General features: G+C 40.7%; 1 protein-coding gene across 1 annotated transcript in view; it reads left to right on the top strand.

Annotated features, from left to right (window-relative positions):
* TMEM163 (transmembrane protein 163) overlaps nt 1-22,544 on the top strand; it is a 160,837-nt gene that overhangs the window by 79,036 nt on the left and 59,257 nt on the right. The window contains exons 3-4 of the mRNA XM_045032333.1: nt 9,746-9,789; nt 11,325-11,416. Coding sequence (XP_044888268.1) covers nt 9,746-9,789; nt 11,325-11,416 — 136 coding nt within the window. The remainder of the gene's footprint in view (nt 1-9,745; nt 9,790-11,324; nt 11,417-22,544) is intronic.

The raw sequence follows: 22,544 nt of genomic DNA, 5'->3' as shown, positions 1-22,544 counted from the left end.
TCCACCCAGCTCTGCTTCCTTTGGCAGCCTGCCATTTTCCAGGATGCTAGATCTGGATAAGGAGTAATTTTTCCATCTGATAATGTTTGAGATGTCAAAAAAAATTAAATTAAAAAAAAAATCCCCCATCCTGAATTGGATAAAAAAGTCAAAATCACAAAAAATGTTGCAAACCAAAATCCATTATTTTTAATTCATCTCAATCAAAATGTTGTTTCAATAATATTGAAATACTATGTTTCAATTTAGACTTGTTTTTCTTTAACCTTGTTTAGCTTAAATTCTCTAACATTTCAAAATGAAAAGTCTGTGTGACTCGAAAAACAAACTTTCCTGTTTGAAATTTACAGGCAAAGTTCAAGTTGGAGAATCATTGGAACTGATCCCGTTTTGCTAACAGTTTTGGTTTCAACAAATCAGCATTTTTCGGTGAAAAACACAGTTCATCAAAAAATTCCTGACCAGCTCTCAGTAAGCCTCCTTTCCCAAGACAACTCCCACCACCAGATACAATCTTTGGGCTCATCTACACTAGCACGCTAAATTGGCATCGCTGTGATCACCATAAGACATGAGTCGATGGCAGAGCGCTCTCCTGTCGATTTTAGTACTCCACCTCCCCAAGGGGCGGAAGCTAAGTCAGTGGGAGAGCTTCTGTAGACACTGCATTCGGTCGATGATTTTTTCACACCCCGGAGTGACATCACTTACATCTACTTAAGTAGCAATGTAGACCAGGCCTTTATTTTGCACATACGCCATCCTCTTTTGGGGTGAGAAAGAAAGAGGAGAGAGAGATCCAGGTAAAAGAGAGGATGAGGAGAAAAGTAACACAAGAACTAGAGGTCACCAAATGAAATTAATAGGCAGGAGGTTTAAAACAAACAAAAGGAAGTGTTTTTTCACACAGTGCACAGTCAACCCATGGAACTCCTTGCCAGAGGATGTTGTGAAGGCCAAGACTGTAACAGGGTTCAAAAAAGAATTAGATAAGTTCATGGAGGACAAGTCCATCAATGGCTATTAGCGAGGATGGGCAGTGATGATGTCCCTTGCCAGAAGCTGGGAATGGGCGATAGGGGATGGATTACTTGATGATTACCTGTTCTGTTCATGCTCTCTGGGGCACCTGGCATTGGCCACTGTCTGAAGACAGGATACTGGGCTAAATGGACCTTCGGTCTGACCGAGTATGGCCCTTCTTATGTTCTTAAGTATAGGCAAAGAGATTGGTGGGGGAGGAAGGAATGGCTGATCATGTATGAAGGAGGTAGGAAGTAGACCCAAGACACAATGAGAGTTGAAGGAGTGAAAGAGAAAGGGAAAACAAGAATGAAAGAACCACACCAAGATAGAAAGGAGAGGAAAAAGTAGAATGGAAGGGAAAGGAAAAGAAGAAAGAATAAATCTTAGAGGCACAAAATTCAGCAATTGGTTGTTAATATAAATCTTAAAATAAAAAGCTTACTATTGATTTATTATTCCTGCCTGTAATAATGACTAGGGGTTGGTTGCCAGAAGAGTTAAAGGTCTGTACGATGGCTTTGTCCCATTATATTTAGCCACTCACTAATTCGCCATTTTTAGTATTTGCAAGAGCTGTTCCCAACTCAACAGGGTTCTGAAAGGAGCCGTGCTAGAAGCAAGGATGGACATCTTTTAGTTACAGTTGGCATGAGGATCTCAGCATTTTTAGATGCTTTTATGACTGGTTCTGCATGCTTCGCTGCTTTGTACTGTACGTGATGTTTGCTTGTCTCTTGCTTGACTGGGCTGAAGGTTTATCCCATTCCTGTGTTTTCTCCACCTCTTGACAGTTTGAATGTCCATTAAATCAACGGTCATTTTTAAAATGTTTAACAGCATATGTCTGCCAGCTAAGGGCAGGCTGAGACGAGAGGCTAAATTCATTTATAGTACAGCTGTATTGTACTTAGTGAATTACACCAGGGATGAATCTAGCTTAGAGCCTTCGAAATACCTGAAAATTGAAAATACGTTGTTCAGACTGTTAAGCACAAAACCAAAATATAGTAATGTATTGTGCAAGTTTGCAAAATCCTCTCATGGAAATATAGCAGCTTGAAAGACAATGAGAGTCAAGGAATCTCTGACTCGAACATTTTAAATAAGCAGGTACAGAAAAGTGCATCATAAGCAGGTAGCTCTCAAATAAAATAAGCAACATTTGTTGAGTAAATCATATTATTTTAACTCACAGCTCTTAAATTTTAACAAAGAACTCTACATTCACTTTAGAAAGAGGAAGGATGATCTTGTGGTTAAGGAATAGGAATGGAAATCAGAAGACCTAGGCCAAAATTTTTCAACTTGAGTGCCAGAAATTAAGCACCTAATTCCATATTTATTCACAAATCAGTGTTGATTTTTTTTTTACTATCTGATCAGTTCTAATTATTACGGCATCTGTATTTAATTAGGTTAGGGTCATTGTAGGGGTCTAATAATGGGATTGACTGTATACTTAGAAGATAGACTTCAGTTTTTTTCAAAATAAAGTCTATGGTTGAGATGAGGAAATACTTTTCAGTTACCATGATAAATAGTAACATTTCAATGACCTTTGTTGTTCGTCTCTTGTGAGAGACAACTACCTAGCGATGTGCAAACACTTATATTAGCCGCTTTCTGCAAGATTGGTAACAATTTCAATAACATCTCCCCTGTTATTTAAAGAAGAAGAAGTTGTCATGGTTAGATACATTAGCATGCCAGTTATTAGATGGAACAATGGGCTAAATCATTAGCCTTTTGCCTCTGAATATTGGTACATATTTAGATCGCAAATTAAATTAGTTTATTGGTTTCAGTCAAACAGTCCACATCACAAAGCCAGTATGTTATCTGATGCCTTGCACACACTGTCTGAAAGAAGAGCAGGATTAGATTAGCAAAGATTAAGATCTAGCGGCAGAGCTAGGTGATGGAAGATTGCACCTGTCAGAGCTACGCCTGCCCTTAATCAGTGCTGTTGGTCTCCACTGCGGTCATGAAAATGAAAGTAGAGTTAATGCAAAAACAAAATTCAGAAGATATACTTAACATTGCACCTTTTAGCATAAAGATTCTAAACCTATCTTCATTAAGAGGAAGTAGATTAAAGTGCCCACCACTGAATGGGTGCTCTATAATAGCAAGTAAGAATAGCAAGAGTTTTGGTCGGTGACTTCAGTCGTCTACATCACAAAAATCTCCATCCCAATTGGCACTCTTTGTAGCGGACTCAGGAGAGAGAGACCAAAACCTGACTAGGCATATGCAGATTGAACTATCCTGCCCATCTTTAAGGGCCACTCCAGGGCACCAAGGTATAGTGGTGAGAGTCAATGCACCATTGCTACCTGTGTGATAACCATTCTGTGAACAACTAGACTTCCATCCCTAGGGCTATCGCTTCACCGTCATTCACTGCAGCAGCTGCAAATTTAACAAATTGAAAACTTGCGAAAATACTGCTCAAATTGGATTTGGTGAGGATTTATGTTCACCTATAAGAAACAAGAAAAATAGGGTCATAAAAATGTGCAAGAGGAACACAGATGAAGGATTTAGGAGTAAAAATCCCAGAGTGAAAGATAATTAGCCTTTTTGTTAATACGTGAAGAGATTGAAAAGAATTATTTGGATTAGACTCATGGAAAAGCTTTGCACCAATTCCTGAAAGTTCACTGCTTGACTAAAGAAGAGGTGGCAGATTTTCAGTTGATGTTATACTGTCAATTGTTATCGTTCCTTTGACTTTAGTGGAGCTATGACAATTTATATCAGCTGACGATTTGACCCATACAATTTATATTTTTAATACTTTTTTCAGATTTCTATTAATGCAAAAGACCAGGAATTAAAGATGGTCCTGGGAAACTTAACAGCACCCACTAAAACTCACTTATTCCTCATCAGCAACTTGAGTCTGCAAAGCTCTTGAGAATATACTGGGCTCTTTTCTTGTTTGCCCTGGAAAAGAGATTTGAAATTACTATTAAATACTAGATGGATTCCCACAAATATGTCAAGAACAAGAACTCTTTTCTAAATGAATTTACAAACCAACTTTTTTTAAGTTGGTTTGTTTTTTGGATGCTTGATCTTGTTGTTTGCATTACAGTAGCACATAGGAGTTCCAACCATGTTCAGGGCTCCATCGTGCTAGGCAGTGTACAAATACATAGTAAGAGGTGGTGCTTGCTCTGAAGAATTTATAATCTATATAGACAAGTGTGACCATGCTCTTCAAGGTCCAAGACAAACTACAGGGCAGACTTGAGTAGGGTGAAGAAGCCCACAGAGTTTACTGAAGTAGAGCCCCACCTTCCATGGACAGGGGTTACCTGCAACAGTCTTGCTAGAGCCACACTTCCCATTTCTATGAACATTAGGTGTAGAGAAACCTTTTTGCAAGAACCTATATTTTGGACCGCTCTTACCTGACACCTACATGCTTCTCCCATGAAGGCTAATTCTAAAGAAAGGATTGTCCTGCCAGAATCCACATATGAAGAGGAAATTGCTGTAGGCAGATCTCCCCCATCTTGCGTGGCAGGAGGAAATCAGCCACCTCTCTGACACCATCCTCCTATGTCCCCAGATCTCATGGAAGTCTGTCCAAGAGGGCTGGGTGCATGATACTTTGATTGTCCCACTCCTAGCCTCCTGGGATATTTGTGCTAAAAATAACAGCCCTAAGCTGGCTGATAACAGCCCTAAGCTCTGACAGAAGAGGGGAGGGAGCAGCTGATGGTGCTGGATTCTCTGGTTATGCAGTTCAATAGGAGCCGTGTTGCCAGGGAAAAGGTGGGCTTAAAGGGAACCAGAATCAATATGGATGCACAAGGCCTCTATGAGAATCACCTTGTGTCTCCAGTGGATCCTGTGTGATCTGTGGGGCTGGGGAGCTGAACTGTTTTTTTCCAGGGTAAATGGGATTGGAAGGGGAAAGAACCTTGCTCTGCTCATGGTAGAATTTGTAGGAAACTCCAGACTTCTTTGCTCAGCACCCCTGTAGAGGGGGAGGGCGGTGGAAGGGCAAAATCTAGTCCATAGCTTGGCAAACTATGAATAGATTGTGCTGTACAGGTTCTTTGGTGGCGACAATGACAGATTTGTGGCTTACTGCACTGTCTCTATTTTTACTTTCTTGCTGCTTGCACATTCAGTAAACAAGCGTCAGACAAACGCATTAAGATGTGGTGCTGGTGAAGGACTATCTCATACAGATGCTAAATGGAAGCTCCCCCCATCTTGAGATAGTGGCCACTCTGAATGATTCTGCAGGGTTTTTAACATATCTGCCCTGTTATTTTCTTAGTGCTCATCTCCTGGTGAAAATCAGTAGCGTTGTGGTTCCCCATTAATGGGCTGTCCTAGACTAGTTGGGCATGTGGTTAGAGAGGGGAGTTGGGATGTAAGGGAAGCTGGATGACTTTACATCCACGCCTACAATTCTGTAAGCATGCTCCTGTGGCATGAAAGCTGCAGTTGTGCTCTGGTGCAAGGGGGCAGAGATGACCCAGCCAGCAGTCCATTGCAATACACAGCTGACAGGCACTGCACTAGATGTTTATTTATGATTTTCCTCCTCATTGCACGGATCAGGACCCATCCTCTGATCTGTGCCATTTTATGGAATGGGAGTCCTATGGCTACCTTTGCTGGAGCTACAGCATGGAAATGGAAAAGTTCTCATTCCTGCCATAGCCACTAAACTCTCTCACATGCCTTTTAACTAAGCAACGATGATTTATTAGCTGAGTTTTATTGGTCACATTACTTATCAGCTAGCGGTATTAGTAGGCCTGAGGCAAAGCTGAGGGTGCTTTAGCTCTAATTGATTGTTTGGCTTGGAAAGAATGACAAATGGGCCTTTATTGCTATTAGAAAACCAATAAGTAATTAAAGAAAATAAAAAAATATTTTTCAGCTGTTTAAAATGTTGATTGCTACTTTTATTATTCTGGCATTCCACCCTGCAGCTGCATTTTAGCACCTCAGGGTCTGCCAAGATCTGGAAGTATATCAATCTGTCTCCAGCAGAAAAGCAAGGGGAGCTTTTAACACTGTCATCCCTGAGCTAATGTTTGTTTTCATTTGCTTATGGTTTCATGTTTCTAAAGTGACGTGTTGCTGAAGTTTGATGGAGTTGTGTCTGTAAGCATGCATGCACAGGTGGGCAGGTGCACACCTACACACACTCGCTCTCTCTCTTCAGGTTCCAGCCACTTGCCACCTCTTGCCACTTCCAGCCACACCTCTCTGTGTACAATACCACACTGCAGTTAGGATCATTTGATGTGTTTGAATTGACAGCTCCCTGCTGTAACCTGAAGATGCAGACAGAGGGGCATCCTTGGTGAGGACCTCTTGCCTCTGGAAATCATTCTCTTCTTGAGCCATGAGAGCCTGGATTTGATCTCCTTCAAAACACGCTACAAGACTTACCTGTTTCCTGTATGGGTCGGCAGGACATTAGAGGATAAACGAAATAGAGTCCATTTTGGATCAAGGAAGGTTGTCAGGAGGTCTACTTTTAACATTTTTATAAGATCCAAATTATTAAGAATTTTTCTTAAGTGCTCGGTATTTTATTTTATTCCATACTATATCTTTGTTATGTGCCTAGAGCTTGGTGCAACTGGAGAAAACTGAAATTAGTACAAAGAGCTATAGTGGGAACCCTCCCACAGCTGTCCACTTCTTCCTCAATCAATTTCCCACCCTCTGTAGCAGACTAAACCCTCTATTTATTCTTCTCCTACCTCCAGCAAGCCTCAAGACAATTCCCTTCTTACCTTAGATACACCATAATGTTGTACCCAGGGCCTGGTCTAGGAATGAGGCAAGCCAGTCATCTTGGGGAGAGGTTTGCCTTTTTCTAAGCTGTGAAAATGACTACAAACTACGATTGTGGACCATTCACAAGCATAGCTCACAACAAGTTCACTGAACTTTCAAGCCAAGGCACATTTCAAGTAGGGTGAGGTTCAGTGTAAAGTATCAGTAGAGTGCTTCATAACCTTGCTAAAACTCATGGTGCTCAGAAAACATACATCATGTTTGGCTGGTTTGGCGCAAAATGTTAACATTCCAAATCAATAAAGTTTCTTTTCTATGTTGATGTCCATTTTTGTGACTGTTGCCTTGGTAATTTACAAATGCAGCTAAAACCAACCATCTAATGCCTCTACTTTGCTAAAACTATGATGCATAGTATTTCCATGTATTATCATTTAAATTATATTAATACTCCTAACACTGTTAATAGTTATAACTTAAAATATTTCACAAACTAACTTTCCTTGAGACCCCTCTGAGAGATCAATAAGTATTACAGTATTGCTACCTCCAAGCTTACAAACAACATGCCAGACAAATGCCAGATATGGTGAGACTTGCAATAAAATCCTAAATAAAAACACCATGTTACAGATATGAAAGCTGAGGCAGAGAAGTCAAGTGATCTGCTCCAGGCTGAGGTTGAAGTCACAGTCCATGCTGGCGTTTGAACACAGGAGCTTCTGGCTCCAACGCCTGTGCTCAGTCCATTAATCCCACACTTATACAAGTATCATCACTTACACTGGATATTCATGCAGCAAGATAAGAAGACTCATTAGAGTTAATGGTAATTATGAGTGTAAATTCCTGGGGATAATAGTAAATGGGTCTGGGGATAATAGTAAATTTGTCCCTCTGTTTAGGTTTATTGTTAATGTTAACTAAAAAGAATAAAGGAACTTTCTTTTAACATAGGACCCGTACTGCTGCCCTTTCTCCTGTTAATTTGTATTGACCTACTCTGCAAATAGGAATCAATGGTGCTAATCAGTGGGAGTAAGCATGGCAGAATCAGGCCCATAGAAATAAGCATACTGGTCCGCAGGAAGTACAATATAGAATTTATTTATAGTATAACTAATAAACAACAATGATGCAGTACTTCATATTTATGTACTCCATTTCATCCAGAAACATTTTATAAACTACAGAGTAGAAGGATCACTTAACACTGAAATGCAGCAGATACTTTTTTGTCAGTTAGGGTTGTCAGGCATCTGGTTTTCGAAATGCTCGGTCAAAAAGGGACCTCTGGGCTGCTAAAAGTCTGGTTGGCCGCAGTGCCGGGGGGGAAGGCAGGCTCCACGCCTGGCTCAGCATGGCTCCTGGGAAGTGGAAGGGAACCATGGTCAATGGGAGCTGCAGGGGTCATGCCTGCGTGTGGGGTAGCACACAAAGTCCACTGGCCACCCCTCCGCCTAGGAGCTGGAGGGACATGTCACCGCTTCCCGGGAGCTGCCTGAGGTCAGCGCCGCCCGAAGCCCTCACCCCAAACCCCCTCCTGTGCCCCAACCCTCTGCCCCAGCTCAGAACCTTCTCACACACTCCACACCCTTGCCCTAGCTCTAAGCCCCCTCTTACACACTGAACCCTTTGGTCACAGTCCAGAGCCCCCTCCTGCACCCCAAACTCATCATCCCCAGCCCCACCACAGAGCCTGCACCCCCAGCTGGAGCCCTCAACCCCCACCCCCCGTACCCCAACCCCCTGCCACAGCCTGGTGAAAATGAGCAAGTGAGCGAGGGTGTGGGAGAGTGAGTGACAGAGAGGGGGGGGATGGAGTGAGCAGGGTCGGGGCCTTGGAGAAGGGGTGGGGAAGGGGGGTGGGGCAAGGGTGTTCAGTTTTCTGCAATTAGAAAGTTGGCAACCTTACTGTCAGTGTCCAACAGTTTCTACATCAGAAAGTGAGGAAAGGCCACTGCAGACTGAATGGAGACATGCAGAATATAAATACCTAAATTACAATGTGGACAGGATACAAGGGTTAACAGACACACCTATGCTTGAAACAAGCATCATGTGATCTTTAAAGACTGTTGGTGATCAGAACTAGATCTGGTCTAAAGTTTTCTGAAAAAAGTTTTCCACAGGAAAATGCTGATTCAATGGAATTGACACTTTTCACAGGGACTGGTCAACTTTTGATGGAAACTTACCTGCCTGGTTTTCTACTAGTCTCTCCACCAACCAGATAGCTGGTGGATGGGTTGTCCAGCTTTCTGAGATCCCTAGCTACCCAGGAGCTGGGTGGCTGGGGACTCCTGGACTCCTCAGACTGCCCAGGCCAGCTCTCTGGCTCCCTGGGTGGCCTGTTAGATTGCCTGGCTCCATGGTTTTTCTGCCAACAAGCTCGTCCAGCAGCCAGGGAGCCAGCTGGGAAGCTAGCTTACCAGCCAGCCCAGAAATTTTGGAAAAATTCTATTTTGGTCCTTGCAAAATGGATATTTTGCCAAAATTTCTGCATTTTGGGCTTTTCATTCTGATTTGGAACTAAAAAAGAATTCAAATGCAAAAGTTTCCATGGGACAGAATTTCTGGTTCCTGCACAGCTTTGGTTAGAACCTCATCTGAAAGGCAGCACTTCCAGCAGCATAGCGCCCCTGAGTGTCATGCTTGGGCATTGGCCCAGTACCATCTTGGAAGAAAGAGGGCCACTTACTGGCTCACCACACCAATTCCTATAGCATGTGTGCCTTCCCCTATGTCTTTGTATGCAAATTGAAAGAAGCACAGCCCATTCCTGCAAGCTGGTTTTGCAGCTAATTAATACTCTAACTTGTTTTCTAACTTGTTTTTTTTTCTTCTTTACAAAAAGTGAAACTCTTCTCTTAGATGAAAGAAAATATCCAAGAGACGTTTTAAATGATGCTAAATAATATTTTCTTTCTTTTAGCTGTCTCCATAATGAGGTATAGTGCATCATCATTTGGATTTGCTGTAAGTAATCTTACAATTTAAATATGTTTCACAGTGAGATGTTATGTTGCATGCTGTTTCTGAACTCTCACCACAATTTTTCTTAGCTAAGGAGTGCATCCAGGTGTAGTAAAAGAAAATCAGTGACTAACCAGAAAGATCATTGTTTAAACCTGATCATAGAAGTAATATGTAAAAGTGTTAGGGTGGTCTGCTTTCAATTCCTAGCAGACAAAGGCATTCATATCAATGCTAAAATCTTATGCTGATGGACGGTATAGAAAAAGCTAAGAGGAAGAGGTATTACAAACCAGAACCAATTTTCCATTGCAAGGCCCTGCAGCATATTCATCACCCATGCAGGCGTAGATCTGAGGTCCCAACTTCATTTGTGAAATCCTGTCCCAATCAAAGGGCTGGTCTACACTTGGGGGGAGGAGGGGGCTGAAGTCGAAGTATCTTAGTTCAACTTACCTGGCTGTCCTCATGGTGGCGAGTTGACTGCCACAACGCCCCCATCGACTGTGCTTACTCCTCCTGCCGAGGTGGAGTACGGGTGTCGATTAGCGGACTGATTTATCGCGTCTAGATGAGATGCGCTAAATCGATCCCCGATACATTGAACACTACCCGAACACTACCCGCTGATCCGGCGGGTAGTATAGACGTGCCCAAAGTCAATGTCAAAACTCCTGTTGACTTCACTGGCGCTAGGATGTCATCTTTGGTCTCTAAAAATTGCTACTATTTTTCAATTTGCAGTTGAACACTAATATATTCTCAGCAGAGATTAACTGTAGAGAAAACATTCCTAATTAAATGAAAAACAACTTGAAAGTCAAACATTTTGTATTTTGTTGTGAACTTGAAAGTGGGACTATTTCTGTGAAAAATTTGAGTTGGGTGTGAGAATTATTCTGGGCATAGAGTAGAAAGATCAATTAACTCACCACTAAAATGCAGTATATACATTGTCAATGTCCAGGAGTTTCTACATCAGAAAGTGAGGAAATGTGTAACGGGCCAGTATTGAGCTGAGATGGCACTGTATCAAAAACCTGTAAAAAAATTCATGTTTTTAAGTGTTGTGAATGTGAAGATTTTCCCAAAGATGTGGCGTAAAGTGAAATTAGATGAAATTCCTTTGCAAAGTTCTGTTAAACAAAAATTGTCAATTTGTAGGACAAGTCACTGAACAGGTGTAGGACAGGTGCCCTTTTTCTTTTCGACATCGTACAAGAAATATATTAGTATTGTAAATATTGTGGTGACCACATTATTGCAAGAATTATTTTTTTAGCCAAGTAACTCTGCATGCTGGTGGATTATAGACAAAGCTCTTTCCATGATTGACTGGCTGAAGTCTGATATACACTGTTGTGTAATGATACCCAGTAAAAGAAGTAAAGGTCATTTAAATGAATGTAAATCCTGCTTTCATTAAAATGATTTAGTTGGAGCTGCTTTGTGCCCCGCAGCATGATTACAGATGCATTGCTTTAACTACAGTACATCTTAATAACCCACAAAAGCAATTGACTCTGTATTCTTTTCAGTTTGATGCTATCCTGGATGTTTTGTCATCGGTGATAGTTCTGTGGCGTTACAACAATGCAGCCGCTGTACATTCGGCACACAGGGAATACATGTAAGTAAATGTACCTGTTTTTCACTCTGACAGAAGACTGCAGAGCCTTTGCGATGAAGCCATGATGTTATAGCAGTGACAAGGACAAAAATTCTAAGATGCCAATAAATTTTCATTTTATTTTCATTCAGTTTATGGTCACAAACTTGCAGCCTTAACTCAAACCATCCTCCCGCCATGAAAATGGTTCCACATCATCATTTCATTTAAGATGCTAAGGGCTCTCTATGTTTCTCTTTGAAGGATCACGTGAGATGATCTGTAATTGCAACCAGCATTGAATTTGCAAATCTTTTGTTTCCCATCTCAACTCATTATTCACACTAGGATGAGTTTCTAGTATTTGATGCTTGTGTTTTACTTGTTTTTCACCATAACAAAACTGGGGTCTGATCTTTCAGGTGCTGAGCACCCTCAACTCTCATTAACATCATTAGGAGTTGAGGTTGCATAACCCCTGATGGGATTGGGCCCGGGGTTAGCCAAATGATAGGTGGATAACTATGTAATCTAACTACTGTATCCCATGCAAACACACATGCAAACTGTTTTTAGCAGCACCTACTGCTGATGTGACGATTAAGTGTTTTCCATCATCTACATGTAATTTTAACAACAAATTAGCACCTGCATATTTGCAATAACTAGTTGTAAGGATTTGAAGTGTGCAAATGTAATGGTTCTGGCATGAACAATATGGACACAATTCCTTTCTCCAATCTGCAGTGCACCCAGTCACAGTGATGATTCCCACTGTGTCTTCTTCACTGGCTGACAATGTGGAATTCCCATCGTCAATGCATGTGACAATTGCAGAAGATTCAGTAAAGATTAGCAAAGTAATTATGGTTTGACACAGCACATCAGCAAGAATTTCACTCTATGGACTAATTATAGTGCACATTTCTTTCAAAAATGGGTGCCTAAAGTTAGGCTAACTTCATACTTAGGCATCTAAACAAGTATTGGCCAGTGTTCTTTAAATACACAACTCAGGGCCGCCCAGAGGATTCACGGGGCCTGGGGTCTTTGCCGGCGGGGGGGCCCCCGCTTTGGCGGTAATTCAGTGGCAAGGTGTCCTTCCGCTCCGGGTCCTACTGCTGAAGTGCCCCGAAGACCCATGGCAGGAGCCCTCCACTGCCGAATTACCGCCGAAGACCTGGCACTTCGGTGGCAGGTCCTGCTTCGGCGGTAATTCGGTGGCAGGGGGTCCTTCGGCCCTGGAGCAGAAGGACCCCCCCGCCGCCGAATTGCCGATGACCTGGAGTGGAAGAAGCTCCCGGGGGGGCCCCTGCGGGGCCCGGGGCAAATTCCCACTTGCCCCCCCCCCTCTGGGCGGCCCTGCACAAACTACAGTTTCTGTGCCAGGCTACCAGAGCAAAAAGGAAGCTGTGAAGTCTACACTGACAATGCTCCCTTTTTGCAGCTAAAGACCACGAAGGGCTGCAGTACTTATTCATAAAAATAAATCAGGATTGAATTTGGCTTAATGTCAACAGAGCAACAGAAAACATTTTTCTCACACAATATTCTGGAGAGGGAAAGATGATTTGAAAATGGGAGAAAATTATTGGGTTCTTTTGCCAGAGCATTTTGTGTGTGTGTATATTTTGGCTCTTTCTCCTCCCTTTCGCAAAGGCCTCAGCCTATAAAAAGTGATGAAAATTTAAACCCAGCTTCAGTGGGCCTTAGATAAATCTCAGTTATCCTCTATGGATCCCATTTATTTATCCTCCTTGGTGGGCTTTTGAGGGCCCCAGAAGCTCCTTAGCCCAACACAGCATAGGATTCTAGATCTAAACACTGAGCTTTTCAGTTGAAAAGCCCTATAAAAGTTTTGTCTTGAGATGTTACCTTCAGAAACAGGTGACGAAAATTAATCTTCCTGCATAAATTTGGATTTATTGCCCAGTTCCAGCATGCCTTGGTTTTATGGAATCCTCTAAGATTCCCTTCAGTATTTAGTTAACATCTCTAAGAAATTCCCATCTGCTGGGTTTTTTCAGTATGAGTGTAGTGTGCCTTATAAAATAAAATAAAATAAAATAAATAAGTCTCAATATAAAACAACAATCAACATGTCTTCAAGCTAGGGATGTATACAGGCAAAATGGCAAATATATTTTGCTTTTTTAAACTTATTTTTAATTTGCCTTCAAGTAACTTCCATGCTTTAGATAAAACCATACTAATAGGATGGGATTATTGGTCATGCCTTCTAAAGCAAGACATCTAATGTTACATGATGGTATCAATATTAAGCAAAAGAACATTACCATAGCTTGAACATTTTTATTGTTGGATGGGTGATCTGGTTATCTCTGTGATTTCACTCTGTAGCTCCTAGAACTGGCAGATGTTATGGACCATGCAGGAGGGGCAATTGCAGCTGTAAATCACAAAGACAACTCCTAGGGTGTCTGGTTTTCCTGGGAGTAACATCTCTAATTTCCTGTTGTGTTTAATCTTGAAAGTTTATGTATGAAATGATTTTTCCTCTACGTTGGGGAAAAAAGGAGACTTATGTGTTGTTTGAGCCCCGCAGGTTATTTATTGCTATTGTAAATAGCCCTTGCCTCGTACGCTCATAACGGCTCTTGTTCTTTTACCATCCTGAAAAGCAGTAGCAATTGTTTTTCTGTGTGTTCGTGTATCAATAGGGAAATGTGACTCCTGAGTTTTGTAAGGTACGTCCTTCTGCTAGTTGATGCCCCTGCCCTCTGAGGAATGTTGGAAATTCATGTGAGAGCTCAAGTTATGCGGCGCATTATTCATGTTTAAGCATGCTTAGCCACAGGTGTGTCCCACCAGGGTGGCATTTGCCTACACAGAACTTCTTTGACTATTTTTGCACTAATTCTGACCACCTTACTCATGCATATATTTTGAAGTAAGTGATGCTATTTGCCTGAGTAAAGTGAGAAAGATTCAACCCTTTATTGGCATGCCTTCATTTGTAGCTCCACCTACTCTTGCAAGTGATTGAATTAAATACACATTGGTGAATGTGTGTGTGGGTGTATTAACCTCTTTGAAGATTCTTCTTCACTCACTGGCATTTCTTGGCAGCAGCTAACGAACAGTTTTGTGTGCTCTATATACCGTTTTTGAGCCTTGCACAGGGGGCTGAGCCAAAGTTCACTGAAATCAGCCCATTGACTTCAACAGGCTTTGGATCGAAACCAAGTGGTCAGTGCTTGGCAAATCCAGTCCAAACTGTCCAAATTTGCTGACTTTTTTTTTTGTGAGAGACAAATTAAAGACACAAAGGATTAAAAAGCAAATACAGAGGGAAAAGAGCCCTGCACATATTTATAGATTCATCGATTATGAGGCCAAAAGGAACCATTAAATTGTCTAGTCCGACTTCCTACATATTCCAGGCCATTAAATTTCATCCAGTTACTCCTGTATTGAGCCCAGTAACTTGGTTAAAGCTGTCTAGAAAGGCCTCCAGTCTTTATCTGAAGACATCAAGAGATGGAGAATCTACCACTTACCTGAATAGTTTGTTCCAGAAGTTCGTCACTCTCACTATTATTTTTTTTTGGCTTGATTTCTAATTTGAATTTATCTGTCTTCGGCTTCCAGCCATGGTGTAGAAGAAATTCAATAAATGTACTAAAACATTGAAACATGAAACCACTGTGTAATCAAAGAATCCAGAAACACAGACAGATGAAAAGCAATGCCTACTGAAATTTTAAAGCATTCCATAGCAGAGCACAAAACAAAAACAATAGCAGGCTGTCATTTTTCTTCTGTTTAGTGAGCCAAACTCTGCCTTGCGTTAAACCTATACAATCCTGTTGATTTCAATGAGGTTGTAGTGTTATAACTGATGTTAGAATTTGGCCTATAGAGTTTAATTCAGAAGATTTCACACTTTCTACTACAGTGTTCATTTTCTCTCTGAAGACAAGAAAAACCCTTTGTAACAATGGTTAGGTATACAGGTGAATAGAAATGGATACTGCACGTCTTTGCTGATTCTCACACTCATTCACATGTAGCTGCTGCTTAATGAAGTATAACTCATCTGTTGGATTCTACTTTTTCTAAAGATGATGTGATAGAGATGGCCTGATAAATTGAAGTGTGCAATCAACCTTGCAAAATTCTACTCTAATAAAATATCACTAGGGTTTTTTTCTTTGTTTATTTTGTGTTTTTATCATCATGGGAAAGGGTAGATGGGTACATTGGGTGTCTGTAAATTATAATGAAAAAATTACAAAGTTATTTTCTAATTCTACCAGGGAACCTTGCAAATATGGCGGGTATCCTCAGAAACTGGGTTTTTCCAAAAAGATTAAATCTATGAGCTTCTAAGCCATATCAGCCACTCAGTTTTAGTCTGTCCAGCACCCCACTGGGAAAAAATGCATAGCTGGTACATTTTTGCCGTTTAGTCATTTTATCATTTTTCCAGTTTGTCAGTCAAATAAAATAGCCTGTTAATTAGGCTCTAGCCTTATAGGCTTTAATTGAAGTGATAGATCTTGAAGAGATCAAGCACTGGGTAAGGCAAGACAGCTGGGAAGTGTGTCTTAGAATTATTCTGAGTATATGATTCATTAGTTCTTGATTTGCTTAGCATGACCTGCTGAGCTGCATATAAATGTACAAGAAAAATTAGAGCTGCTGAAAAAGTCATCAAGAAAGCAAATAATCACGAAGTCCAAGACAGGAAAAAAAGAGGACTGAAATAACTAGGTTACCTGGGAAAAGATTGGTAATCCAAAGAAACAAGAAGACTGAAAGCACTCATAAAGAAGGGTCATTGCAATTTCTTGCATTTTCTTCATGTGGGGAAAAAGGGAAAGGAAGGGGAATAGTCCCTCACTTAGAACATACCAATCCCCAGTTATAGACCTTTGAAGGACTGTAGATGTAAAAGAGAGAAAAGACCCAGAAGTCATCTACTCCATCCTCTGGCTGTTTAGGATTGCTTCGTACAATATATTTTCCACTGTTGTGTCTGTACTAGCTTTAAATGATTCAAGAGATGGAGCTTCCACCCTTTCCTGTCTAGACTCTTTTACTGTCTTGATCTCACTGCAAGGGAAGCATTTTCCTTTCTTAGTTTTCTAAATTCCCCTTTTCTTAATTTCAGTCCATCACTCCTATTTATATCCTCCACGGGGCACTCCAAATGATGCCTTTCATACAACGAATGTCCCACTTCCTCAACAATTCATATTCATTGACTTCAGGATAATGGGCTTGATCCTGGGAAATGCTGAGCACCCTCTACTCCTATAAATGTTGAGAGAAATGGAGGGTGCTCAGCATCTCTCAGGATCAGTTATAGCTGACATCCAGGAAATAAAACAAATAGTTTTTTTCCCCCAAACTCTAGCCAACTAAGCCCAAGACAGTAAAAATATAATGAAGCCATTGGCAGTGAGAGTACTTTGGCCAACTCTAGGTTATAGGCTTTGTGATAAGGGGATTTATGTGCATTGCTCTGCTGACAGACCCAATATCATACAGTTGAACACCTGTAAAGAACTGCCAGAAGCCTGCAATTCCATCCAGGCGCTTGAATCACTATGCACCTTTAAAGCTGCACTAGCAGTTCAGGCAGCACTAGCCTATGTGAACTGAAGCAATAGCAGGGGAAAATTATTACAATGCAACCAAGCAATTGAATAAATACTTTAAAAAAAAACCCAGGAATTTACAATCCAATCAGTGAAACACACACACATGCCCATGACTCAAACCAAACGCTTCTCTTGACAGTGGAAATGTTTGGCTCAGGACCCCACTCCACAGGCTCCACACTTTCCCATTATTGCCCCTCTTCACCTGAAATGGTAGGAGGTCTGCGGGGAAAGAGACAGAGCACCAGTTTGGTATTTTCCCAGGAGCTCTTGCACCAGTGCTGTCTGCTTCCTCATCAGCAGCCAGTTTCTTTGGGGAATGGTTTATTAGTATTGCTCCTTCCAAGCTACTTACTATTTATCTAGCTCCTACCTTTGGTCTATGGCTCCCTTTCCTGTATTTTTTGAGCAATTCACAGTCTTTACTGCATCTCTCCCCACAATATCCCGGTGAGGTAGGGAAGTGCTATTGTTCCCATTTTACAAATGGGAAACTGAGGCACAAAGCAATTATTATATAGTTCTGTTTTGACTTTTTTAAATGTAAAAAGCATGTGGGAGTTTATATCCCAGAGTTCCCTGTGAAATCCCACAGCACCAAGAGCCTTACTCCCACCACCACCAGTGCACTTGGGCTCCCGCCCAAGCGGGAACACCTATATTGCTATTTTTGGCCCTGCAGCTCAAGCCCCATGAACCCAAATCAGTTGATCTGGGCTCTCAGACTTGCTGCTGTGGGGTTTTTGTTTTGTGTAGATGTACCCCTAGTGACTCAGACTGAGATGCTATGAAAGATCAGACAGAAAATTCCCTTTAGTTCCATAAAACAAAAATGTTTCCCATACAGCATGATCTAAGCTAAAAAAAGCTATTAGTGTTAGGCCAAGAGAAGGTGTTAGCAGCTCCCACATGGAAACTGCACTTGAGATCACAGGATTTAAAGGAGGATATTTAAAGTGGAAAACTAGGAGACAGAGATATTCAGGAGACAGTGAAACAAAGAAAACACGTTTTGAATGATCTTTAATATCTCATTTCCTAAATAGTTTTGGAGGCATATATACAACTACTTGGCATTCTGATCACTCTGTATATAAGACAGTGGATGACATAATACTTTGTCAGGCTCAGATGTGTTCATTTATGAGCATGATACCAGCTTATTTCCCAAAATGAAAACCTCTTTCTTGAGACAGATTGTCACAACTGTGGTCAAACTGAATGACGTTTTTTTTCAGAGACAGGAAAAGCTAAATATGTTGCCATAATATACTTATATATATTAGACTTATGTAAGGTATTTGCCTTTGTACCACCCAGCATTCAATTCGATACAAAAATGAATGTAGCACATATTAAATAGATTAAAAGCTGGTTAAGTGTTACATCTCAGAAAGGTTATTGTAAATGGGGAACCATCAACAAATGGAGTCATTTTCCATGTTATCTAATATCTCTAACACTGATGTGGAAGAAAATGTAAAATCATTGTTGGTAAAATTTGTAGAGGACACAAAAATTGGTGGAGTGGTAAATAGTGACAAGTCAGTTCCACAGAGTGATCGAGATCTCTTGTCAAGTGAGGCTAATTAACCATTGGAACCCCTTTGCTGTCACCTGAAGTCTTTAAGGAAGACTGGACATCTTTCTAAAATATATTCTGTAGCTCAACCAGAAGTTATAGGGTTGATACAGGAATCATTTGGTGACATTCTATGGCCCGTGTTATGTAGGATGTAAGTTTAGATGAGCATAATCATCCACTGGGGTTGTAAAAATCTGTAATTCCCTGGCATTGTTATGACATTGTCATGTTATAAAGTTTTTACAGTTGTGTTTTTGGGTAAGTAATCCTAATAAAGTCCTATATTAGCAGGATTGCTGTAAACAAGCCACAAGAAGTAATTCTTTCACTCTACTCACCACTGATAAGGCCCCAACAGGCATACTATGTCCAGTTCTGGGCACCACATTTCAGGAAGGATGTGGACAAATTGGAGAAAGTCCAGAGGAGAGCGACAAAAACGATGAAAGGTCTAGAAAACATGACCTGTGAGGAGAGTGAAAAAAATGGGTTTGTTTAATCTGGAGAAGAGTGAGTGGGAACATGATAATAGTCTTCAAGTATGTGAAAAGTTGTTATAAAAAGGAGGGTGATAAATTGTTTTCTTTAATCACTGAGGACAGGACAAGAAGCAATGGGCTTAAATTGCAGTGAGGGAGATTTAGGACATTAGGAAACACTTCCTAACTCTCAGGGTAGTTAAGCACTGGAACAAATCTTTACCCCAGGGATTTTCTTTAGAGAACAAGTAAGGTCATGTTTTTTATGGCTAGAAGCAACCACTAACGTTCATCTATTTTGATCTCCTATGTAACACAGGGCAAAAAACCCTCTACCAGTAATTTCTGAATCAAGCCCATAACTTCTGTTTGAACTATAGCACATTGTTTAGAAATATGTCCAGTCTTGACTTAAAGACTGCAAGAGATGGAGAATTCACTGGATCCCTAGGTAAGCTGTTCCAATAATTAATTGCCTTCACTGTTAAAAATCTGCACCTTATTTCTAGTCTGACTTTATCTAGCTCAGGGGTCGGCAACCTTTCAGATGTGGTGTGCTGAGTCTTCATTTATTCACTCTAATTTAAGGTTGCACATGCCAGTAATACATTTTAACGTTTTTAGAAGGTCTCTTTCTATAAGTCTATAATATATAACTAAACTATTGTTACATGTAAAGTAAATAAGGTTTTTAAAATGTTTAAGAAGCTTCATTTAAAATTAAATTAAAATGCAGAGCCCCCTGGACCAGTGGCCAGGACCCAGACAGTGTGAGTGCCACTGAAAATCAGCTCGTGTGCCGCTTCAACTTCCAACCTTTGGATTTTGTTCTGCCTTTTTTGTGCTGCACAAAAGAGCGGTCTACTATTGGCAGTCACCAGTGAGAATCCAGTATCCATGGGGCCCACTGCTGGTTGATCTTGAGAGAACCTTTTCCCCAATGACCCCGCTCTGCTCTGCTCTATGCAAAGAAATAGCTCTCTGTTTCTCCGATTTTTCTTTCCATTGGCTTCCTGCTTATTGTGCCAGGAAGAAAAGCAGATATCATTCTGACAGTCTATTAGGACTTTATATGAGGTAAAGGAGCAGAGGTTTGTGAGAGTACATAATTTGAGACAAGATGTTAAAAATGATCTAATTATATTTTCAGTTTAATGTTCAGGGAACTGAAAACTGGTTTAAATGATGTGATGAATCAAATCACAAATAATAAATATCGCAAAACATCAGAGAGGCCAGACCACATTAAGGATTTTTGGATCATATTCTGCTTAGGAGGAGATTAAAAAATGCCCAACTCTAGATTATAAATTTTCTAATTACTCTGCAATTGGTCTAATATTTGACCTGCAAGTTGGGTCTATCATACATATTTCAGTCTTAACAAATGAGCACTGTTATGTTTGTATATTATTGTATGAAAGGAATCATTTAAATTCAATCATAACATTTACAATATCTGTCACATCCACAGAAAATATGGGTTACTTTAGCTATGCTGTGCATGTGAGAAACAAGTGATGCACAGATGGCAAAATCCACACCCACCCACGATTAAGGGCACATCTCTGAGTATAGAAGAGTAACACCTTATAATGAGCTAATACACTGGCTGAATGATCACCTGGAAAAGTATCAAATTTATGAAGATTTTCTACAAAACAGAATAGCTAAGAAAGGAAAACAACTAGACTCCGCAGTTCTTGTCTAATTCTTAATTGCCATGAATGGGGCTTTGACTTAAGATCTAATGACCCACAACTGCAAAAAGTAGCACTGAGATCTCTATCAAGCATTCTTAAAACTGCAATACCCACCTGGTGAAGTGAAGAAACAGATTGACAGCCAGAAGGGTACCCAGAAGTCACCTACTACAAGACAGGCCCAACAAAGAAAGTACCAAAATGCCACTAGCTGTCACCTACAGCCCCCAACTAAAACCTCTCCAGTGCATCATCAGGGATCTACAACCTATCCTGAAGGATGATCCCTCACTCTCACAGACCTTGGGAGACAGGCCAGTCCTCGCTTACAGACAGCCCCCAACCTGAAGCTAATACTCACCAGCAACTACACACCACACAACACAAACACCAGCCCAGAAACCAAAACCCTGCAACAAATCCCAGTGCCAACTCTGTCCACATATCTATTCAAGAGACACCATCATAGGACCTAACCACATCAGCCAGACCATCTTGCACATCTACCAATGTGATATATGCCATCGTTTGCCAGCAATGCCCCTCTGTCATGTACATTGGCCAAACTGGACAGTCTCTATGCAAAAGAATAAATGGACACAAATCTGACTTCAGGAATCATATCATTAAAAGACTAGTAGGAGAACACTTCCATCTCCCTGGTCACTCAATAACAGACCTAAAAGTGGCAATTCTTCAACAAAAAAACTTCAAAAACAGACTCCAACATGAAACTGCAGAACAGGAATTAATTTGCAAACTGGACACCATCAGATTAGGCCTGAAAAAAGACTGGGAGTGGTTAGGTCATTACAAAACCTAAGCCCAATACTAATTTCCCCCTACGGTTACTCACACCTTCTTGTCAACTGTCTGAAATGGGCCACTCTCATTACCACTTCAGAAATTATTTTTCCTCCCTTGGTATCCTGCTGTCAATTGAATTGTCTCCTTAGACTGACCTCACACTTGGTAAGGCAACTCTCATCTTTTCATGTATTTATACGTGCTCCTGTATTTTCAACTCCATGCATCTGATGAAGTGGGTTCTAGCCCACAAAAGCTTATGCCCAAATCAATTTGTTAGTCTCTAAGGTGCCACAAGGACTCCTCATCATTTTTGCTGATACAGACTAACACGCCTACCACTCTGAAACCTGAGACCACTTGATGTTAATGGACTTCTCATGGTGGTATGCCTTGGTAATGCAGACCAATTTATATGCAAGGATTGAAGAACCATAGCCTACAAAATCAGAAGTTCCTTCCTACACACTCTTCATTATTCCCTCTTTTTTGTTTCTTGACAAATGTCATAGTTATCTTAAAAACAGGATATTTCCCAGCATAGTTGGACTAGAGACCCATCTTATTCAACTGGGGAGCTTTATAGCTATATTGAGCACCTATTATTAACACTAGTGGGGTGCAACATATTGAGCTTTACAATCACTAAGCTTTGATTCACAGAAGATATATTATAAATCATTAGCGATTTAACAATTTAGATATAACTTTTTCCTCTCTCTTAAGCCTGGACAGTTGGACTCAACCTAGCTTAAACAATATAAATTTTTTAAAACGTATTCACAATTTCTGTCTTTTCTGTAAAATAAGTGGCATAAAAATACATGATGGTGCACAATGGTATACACAGGTTTTATTGGCACTTCTTTGGATCACCTGTCTTATCACTCATGCCTTAATCTATTACCTCCTACTTATGTCAATAAAAACCTGTAAAGCCAATTA

The sequence above is a fragment of the Mauremys mutica genome, chromosome 10 (assembly GCF_020497125.1).
Source record: "Mauremys mutica isolate MM-2020 ecotype Southern chromosome 10, ASM2049712v1, whole genome shotgun sequence".
Classification (NCBI taxonomy): Eukaryota; Metazoa; Chordata; order Testudines; family Geoemydidae; genus Mauremys; species Mauremys mutica.
This window is presented reverse-complemented; position numbering and strand designations above follow the sequence as displayed.